This window comes from Hyla sarda, chromosome 4 (genome assembly GCF_029499605.1).
Source record: "Hyla sarda isolate aHylSar1 chromosome 4, aHylSar1.hap1, whole genome shotgun sequence".
NCBI lineage: Eukaryota > Metazoa > Chordata > Amphibia > Anura > Hylidae > Hyla > Hyla sarda.
The window spans coordinates 267383097-267391888 of record NC_079192.1 but is presented as its reverse complement, the minus strand read 5'-3'; the positions used below and the strand labels follow the sequence as shown (position 1 = coordinate 267391888).

At 42.0% G+C, this 8792-nt stretch overlaps 1 protein-coding gene across 1 annotated transcript in view; it reads left to right on the top strand.

The window, feature by feature from the left end:
- Window positions 1–4327: 4327 nt before the first annotated feature.
- Window positions 4328–8792, top strand: part of TBC1D15 (TBC1 domain family member 15) — a 114558-nt gene continuing 110093 nt past the window's right edge. The window contains exon 1 of the mRNA XM_056574113.1: window positions 4328–4465. Coding sequence (XP_056430088.1) covers window positions 4442–4465 — 24 coding nt within the window. The 5' untranslated portion in view covers window positions 4328–4441. The remainder of the gene's footprint in view (window positions 4466–8792) is intronic.

Genomic DNA, 8792 nt, shown 5'->3' with positions numbered 1-8792 from the left:
CCGTGTCCGGTTTTTGAACCAGACTATCGGACTTAAGAGTAAAGTTTTCTCTCTGGTAAAAAAAACAAATATGGGAGGAAAATGAGAATGCACCTATATTATTTTAAACAAAAAAATAAAATATTAATGTAGTCAACTACGCTTTTGTATACAGCAAAGGTCAACATAATAAAAGGAGACAGAAAATGCAGTGCGGCAGTGTGAACTCAGCCTAGCTGACTATAACGTACTCCTATCCCATCTCCCTTTAGGCTGCATTCACACCACGTTTTTGCAATACAGTTCCCTTATCAGGTTTTTGATGAAAAACAGATTCTTTAAAACCTAAACTGTATCAAAACATGTGTACAAATTTGAACCCGTATACAGTAGAAAAACCGTATATGGTTAAAAAAATTATGTCAGGATTATATTGTATTATAAGTGATAGCCAGCATGGGTTTACTAAGGATAGAAGTTGTCAAACCAATCTAATTTGCTTTTATGAAGAGGTGAGTAGAAGCCTTGACAGAGGAATGGCTGTGGATATAGTGTTTCTGGATTTTGCTAGGGCGTTTGATACTGTCCCTCATAGACGTCTGACAGGTAAGTTAAGGTCTTTGGGCTTGGAAACTTTAGTTTGTAACTGGATTGAACACTGGCTCATGGATTGTACCCAGAGAGTGGTGGTCAATGATTCGTACTCTGATTGGTCCCCGGTAATTAGTGGTGTACCCCAAGGTTCAGTACTGGGCCCGCTGTTGTTTAATTTATTTATCAATGATATAGAGGATGGTATTAACAGCTCTGTTTCTATTTTTGCAGATGACACCAAGCTTTGTAGCACAGTACAGTCTATAGAGGATGTGCATAAGTTACAAGATGACTTGGATAGACTAAGTGTCTGGGCATCCACTTGGCAAATGAGGTTCAATGTGGATAAATGTAAAGTTATGCATCTGGGTACTAATAACCTGCATGCATCGTATGTCTTAGGGGGGATTAAACTGGCAGAGTCACTGGTAGAGAAGGATCTGGGTGTACTTGTAGATCACAGACTACAGAATAGCATGCAATGTCAGGCTGCTGCTTCCAAAGCCGGCAGGATATTGTCATGTATCAAAAGAGGCATGGACTCAAGGGACAGGGACATAATACTCCCCCTTTATAAATCATTGGTACGGCCTCACCTGGAATATGCTGTTCAGTTTTGGTCGCCTGTACATAAAAGGGACACTGTGGAGCTGGAAAGGGTGCAGAGACGCGCGACTAAACTAATATGGGGCATGGAACATCTTAGCTATGAGGAGCGATTAAAGGAGTTACAATTGTTTAGTCTTGAGAAGAGACGTTTAAGGGGGGATATGATAAACGTATATAAGTATATTAATGGCCCATACAAAAAATATGGAGAAAAACTGTTCCAGGTTAAACCCCCCCAAAAGACGAGGGGACACTCCCTCCGTCTGGAGAAGAAAAAGTTTAGTCTCAAGGGGCGACACGCCTTCTTTACCGTGAGGACTGTGAATTTATGGAACGGTCTACCTCAGGAACTGGTCACAGTAGGAACAATTAACAGCTTTAAAACAGGATTAGATACATTTATGGAACAAAATAACATTAATGCTTATGAAGAAATATAAAATCCCATCCCTTCCCCAATATCGCGCCACACCCCTACCCCTTAATTCCCTGGTTGAACTTGATGGACATATGTCTTTTTTCGACCGTACTAACTATGTAACTATGTAACTATGTAGGATGCATCCGTTTTTTAAGAAAAAAACGTATATGTTTTTAAATTTTCACTCCATTATGAATACATTTTGACTTGGTTGATTGAAATTCCAAGAAAAAAAACTGCGCAAAGTCAAAAACCGTTTGGTGAAAACCGGATGGAACCGTATGCACATACGGTTCTGTACGGTTCCCATTGACTCCCAATTTTTTTTTAAAAACGTACATGGTTTCAATACTTTTTTTACCCAGACCAAAAACCATGGTAGGTTAAGGTTTTGGGTCCAGGAAAAAATTTTACAAAACCCGCACAAGAAGCAAAACGCATTCAAACGGATGCCTCGTTTGGCTTACGGTTTTCAATGGAGAGTCAATGCATACAGTTTTCAATATGGTTCCGTACGGTTTTCAAGTTGAAAACGTATATGAGAACTGTATTGTAAAAACGTGGTGTGAATGCAGCCTTAGCTACTTAGATCAGTTAGGCTGGGTTCACACCATGTTTTATTAAATACGGTTCCCGTATACGGCTGGGAGGAGGGGGGCGGGGCTTCATCGCGGCACCCGCACTCAGCCGTATTCGGGAACCGTATTTAATGTATGTCTATGAGCCGACCGGAGTGAATCGCAGCCCCCGGTCGGCTTAGTTTTCGGCCATATGCGGTTTCCCGACCGCAGGCAAAAACGTGGTCACTCCGGTCGGCTCATAGACATGCATTAATACGGTTGCCGAATACGGCTGAGTGCGGGCGCCGTGATTAAGCCCCGCCCCCTCCTCCCAGCCATATACGGGAACCGTATTTAACAAAACGTGGTGTGAACCCAGCCTTAGGCTGCATTCACACCACGTTTTTGCAATACAGTTCCTGTATCAGGTTTTTTATGAAAAACTGATTCCTCAAAACCGGACTAAACTGTATCACAAAGTGTGTACAAATTTTAATCTGTATTATATACCAAAAAAACGAGATTGGAGACACTTATTACAAATGTAAAATATAATTCTTATTGATATACATTATAATAATATAAAAAATAGTGTATAAAAGTAGAATATGAAAAATATAATTCTCTCAGCTCACCTCCTCCACGGTCTGCAAGGACTCGAGCCCGGCCCGGCTTGGTACTTGTGAGTAAATGAAGAAAGGGTTGTCCAGCAATACCTTTATAATGTAGATCCTTTATTGAGCTTTTCTTTAAAATGCAGAGCACACACCATCCACCTTCACCTAGTCAGCAAACCTCTCCTATGGACGCGTTCCGAACGCATGCGCGTTCTCGATCACCACCTGGTGGTGATCAAGAACGTGCATGCGTTCAAAACGCGTCCATAGGAGAGTATATGATAGGTAGGTATCTATATATATATATATATGTGTGCTCTATAAACCATAGGGACTATGGATTACTCCCGTAAATGTTAGAAAAACAGACTCATATAAGGATACACACATACATACCCAATTATAAACATACAGTAGATATAGAGGTCTGCTGGAGCGACGCCAACCCAACGCACATTTCAGGATGTCCTGCATCCTCGGGGTCGAAGGACATCCCGAAACCGCAAGGACGAAGGACATCCCGAAACGTGTGTTGGGTTGGCGTCACTCCAGCAGACCTCTATATCTACTGTATGTTTATAATTGGGTATGTATGTGTGTATCCTTATATGAGTCTGTTTTTCTAACATTTATGGGAGTAATCCATGGTCCCTATGGTTTATAGCGCACATATATATATATATATATATATATATATATATATATATATATACCTTCCTATCATATACTGACTGATTAATGTAGGTCTGTACTGGAGTGACGCCTATTCATTCTCCACTCAGTGGAATTTATTGTATTCCCCTTATATACACAATTTTTTATATTATTTTAATGTATATCAATAAAAATTATATTTTACATTTGTAATTGTTTCCAATCTCGATTTTTTGGTATATAATTTTGTGTAGTACACAATAGGTGTTCTGCTATTTTGCACATGCTATTATAAGTATCTGATATATAGCAAATTTTTGCTGTTGTCCTAAATTGTAATCTGTATACGGTTTAAAAAAAAATGAGGTCCGGTTGCATCCATTTTTTAAGAAAAAAAAAGTATAAGTTTTTAACTTTTCACTCCATTATGAATAAAGTTTCACTTGTTTGATTGAAATTCCAAGAAAAAAAAACTGTGCAAAGTCAAAAACCGTATGGTGAAAACCGTATGGAACCATATGCACATATGGTGCTGTACGGTTCCCATTGACTCCCATGTTAAAAAAAAACATACGGTTTTTCACCCGGACCAAAAAACTTTTTTTTTTTGTACGGTAACGAACTGACAAAACCTTACAGGATGCAAAACGGACACAACCTGATGCATCTTTTGGCTTACGGGTTTCAATGGAGTCATTGCATACGGTTTTCAATACGGTTCTGCACTGTTTTCACGTTGAAAGCGTATACAGGAACTGTATTGCAAAAACGTTGTGTGAATGCACCCTTATGGATACAGGACGGACCCCACTCCACAACGCACACAGCCCGAGTGACGCTCAAACGGTAATCACGTCAGCTGACACGCGTCCGCGCCCCGTGACACATCACATGCTCGCCCAATGACTCAGAAAAACAGCACCGCGCATGCGCAGCAGCCAAAGGAGGAAGTGTTTTCACCTGGACACGTGAGGAGTGCGACGTCATCGTAAACACTCGTAGGCAAGATGGCGGCCCCTGTCACCGGAAAGGTAACGGAAAAAAGGAAGTTTAATCGTGTCGGTGATCCCGGAAACGCCTGCAAGCCGCAGTTGTGTTGTGCATTTATAATATCAGGCAGACGCGGTCTGTTATGCTGGTGCAGCTGTCTATGCCGTACATGTTTCGTACCCTGTTATAGTGACTGGCACGGTTACCGACGCGGTATAGGTAGCTGCTGGGATCCCTTATAGCGAGTCACATGGTTTGATCGGTAGAGCGTGCGCCATGTTGTCTGATGTGGCAGGTTCTAGGATGAGCCGTGTATGAATGACGAGGCTGCAGCATTCCTATGGCTTCCCTATACTGTACAGCCTTCTGCATAGTGCTGCTAGTCTTTACAGTGTTTCATTCCAGAGTGACTTCAGCTGTTGCAGAACTACAACTCCCAGCATGCCCGGACTGCCTTTGGCTGTCCGGGCATGCTGGGAATTGTAGTTTTGTTACAGCTGGAGGCACCCTGGTTGGGAAACCCTGCTCTACAGTCACACACAACATGATAGTATGAAGTAACATTGGGGCAATGTACTCTTCCTTGTGCATGGAAATACTGGGGTAGCATTGACGTGGCTATGTTCAGGAGCCATTAGGTCTCCATCTGGGGGCAGCAATATATAGTATTATAGCATTAATGTCAACAAATTGTCCTCATCTGGTGCCAGAAAGTTATACAGGTTTGCAAGTTGTTCCTAATTTAGACATCCAGTACTTAGCAGATGCTGTATTTTTTATTGGAAGCCATGTAGTCTTTCCAGCCAGCCAGTGCTCTCTACTGCCTCCTCTTTCTGTCAGAAACCATCCAGGTCAGTATTGGGCTAAGTTCAGCCACCTTTTAGCTCCATCACAGGGTCCATTTGGTGCCTCAATTTACACAAACAACAATAAGTCTTGAGAGATGGGAAGGCCCAGAATAGCCCTGAAAATTGGGAGAAATTTTGGGAGAAAAAAACCTCTACATGGAGTTTTCAAACCATATAACGTTTAGACCTTCATAAAGGTCATTACACGTTCTCCATTCTCACCTAGAAATCCTGGAATATAATTCAAATACCTTAGTAAACATTTATATGTCTGATTCCTATTAATGTTCTTCCCTCCAAATCACAGATAATGTTCTCCTTCTCCAAATCACAGATAATGTTCTCCTCCCCCAATCACAGATAATGTTCTCCTCCCCCAATCACAGATAATGTTCTCTTCTCCAAATCACAGATAATGTTCTTCCCTCCAAATCACAGATAATGTTCTCTTCTCCAAATCACACATAATGTTCTCCTCCCCCAATTACAGATAACGTGCTCCTCTCCCCCGACCACAGATAACGTGCTCCTCTCCCCGACCACAGATAACGTGCTCCTCTCCCCCGACCACAGATAACGTGCTCCTCTCCCCCGACCACAGATAACGTGCTCCTCTCCCCCGACCACAGATAACGTGCTCCTCTCCCCCGACCACAGATAACGTGCTCCTCTCCCCCGACCACAGATAACGTGCTCCTCTCCCCCGACCACAGATAACGTGCTCCTCTCCCCCGACCACAGATAACGTGCTCCTCTCCCCCGACCACAGATAACGTGCTCCTCTCCCCCGACCACAGATAACGTGCTCCTCTCCCCCGACCACAGATAACGTGCTCCTCTCCCCCGACCACAGATCACAGATAATGTTCTCCCAGTCACAGATAATGTTTACCTAGTCTGGCTGACTAGTGAGTCAGTTTTACTCTCCTCCTCCTTTATAGTAATATGGTTAGTCCAACATCCAGCATTGAAATGATTCTTAATATGTAAGTCTATCCCACTTTTTTATTTTATTTTATTTTTTATAACATTTTCCAGTCTGATCCCCTCTGATCAGATCCTTAATATCTATCTACATAATCTGACATAATCTTGGGAGAATGGTTTGTATTTGAAGATGTGTTATGATCTCCAGTAAAGAAGTTTACTTTGGGATGCTGTACTACGGTTTATGTACAGAATGAACCACTTAATTGTGGTTAACTGGGACTTTTAAATTGCACAAGCGTTTTTTAAGTGGCTGTAGAACCACAGTGGTACCCATTTAATTACAGGTCAGGGGCAGCTGGGCACCATCCTGAAAAGTCAGATGACTGATCTGCCACGCTCACCATTCTGGATGCAGTAAGACAGTTGGAGAGAGAGGACAATGATAAGTCAAACTCTCCATTGATGTGCCAGCAAGTTTTTCACTGCTGAAAATCTGCAGTATTTCTGTCCTGTGTGCATTTACTAAGGAGTAGTGCCACCACCCTCATAGCTCTGCTCCCGCTCATCTGTTCCGGGAGGAGATCGAAGGGAAATGACTGCCTTCCACTGCAAACTTTCTGTAAGAAATACTATTATTATCATTTGTGACAACAAGGTGTTCCCTGAGTGATCATTGTCATCCCTTTAAAGGAAAATGGTCATCCTTTTCACCCACACTAAACCCAATACACCCAGTTATAGTGTGGGTAAACAGGAGACCGATGCAAGGTCTCTGGCTAATATACGTACCTTCAGTCCGGCGCCTGGTCCCTCTGAAGATTGGCTGCTATCTGCGCTGAATAGCGCGATGGAGACTAGATTGGAATATTCATGGTTGCTGTTCACACACACTATAACCCGGTGTATTGGGTTTAGTAAGGGTGAACAGGATGACAGTTTTCCTTTAAAGTTAGGAGAAACTGGTCCCTGTGAGAGATATGTGAGCTTTCATAGTTGACTAGCGAAACACCCTCAGGGCACAATTTATTCATTCATTTAGGCAGGGTCATGCAGGGTGCATATGCAGCCTAATTCATGCTGCGGTTGCCCCATGGCAGTCACAGTGGGGACTACAGAGCGCACTCTTGGCTGCGGCCAGGTAGCTATGTGTGTCTGCTTGTAGTGGCAGATTTCATGCTGTAGCAGAAATCCGCCGCAGCATTAAATGAGCACTGTCAGATCTAAAAACTTTTTATATTGTACATCTTGGAAAACAATAGTTTTTGTAATCTACAAAAATTTTTGCATTTTATAAAAGAAAACTGCCTCTGAAAATCCCACCACTAGGGGTCTCCATACCTCCTAGGACACTGAGTCTTACAGCAGCATGAACGTGTCCAAGGGTCATGGACACGAGAGTGCTGATTGACAAGGCTGCATGGGGAAGACAGCTTGCAGCGACACAGCTTTAATAAAGATTTTTACCAAACATGTGCCTCCAGCTGTTGCAAAACTACAACTCCAAGCATGCCTGGACAGTCAAAGGATGTCTGGGCATGCTGGGAGTTGTAGTTTTGCAAAAGCTGTAGGCACACAGCTTAAGGAAACACTGCTAAAAGAAAAGTTATCCAAGCACTGTACTTCTAACTATTCCAAAACTCCAAGTCCGAGCATTAGAGGACTTACTATGGATGACACACATGACTGACATAGTATACACTCACCATATTGTGTTTTGTTTTTTATTGTTTGCCAAATATTTTTATTAGAGTTTTCCAAACAATACAGAGAACAAAAGAAAAATAACAAAAAAACATTACAAGCACATATATCTCAAGAAGTCAAATCAGAAATACATAGTAAATCTATATATATATAAAACTCAATGTGTGTGTGTTCCAGCATCATGTACAAACGGCTAAAGATATTAACATGAAACTTGGCACACGTTACTTATATGTCCACAACAAACATAGGATAGGTGATTTAACCCTTACTCACCCCTATTTGCGAGGGTCAGGTTTTTTGTTTAAAGTCCCATACAAGTCTATGGGAAATATGTTACTGCATAACTTCCAAACGGCTGGAGATATTTCGATAATACTTGGTCATGTTACTTATGTGTCCACTTAAAATATAGGATAGTTAATTTAACCCTTAACTACCCCCATTTGTGAGGGTCAGGGTTTTTGTTTAAAGTCCCATGCAAATCAATGGGAAATGTATGTTCCCACATAACTTCTGTATGGCTGGAGATATTTCATTAATACCTGGTACACATATTATATGTCAAATAAAAAGATATGATAGTTAAATTAAATTAAGCCACACCCCATCTCGTAAAGAGAGGAGGTCGGGGATCTGGGGACGGGATATGAAGTCAAAAGCTTCCTCCCTTGTTAATTTTCCTCCCCAACAAGGATGAGGAAGGAAAAACCGGGCATCGCCGGGTACTCGGCTAGTAATGAATAAAACTCAGTAAACCCGGGGGTACAGAATATGCACACAGGGTAGGGCAAGTAACCCAAACCCCGGGGTGATTGGGAGAGTGAACAGTTGAACAGCACCACCCAATAACACCATATTGTCTTTGATGTAGAGTACAGGCAAT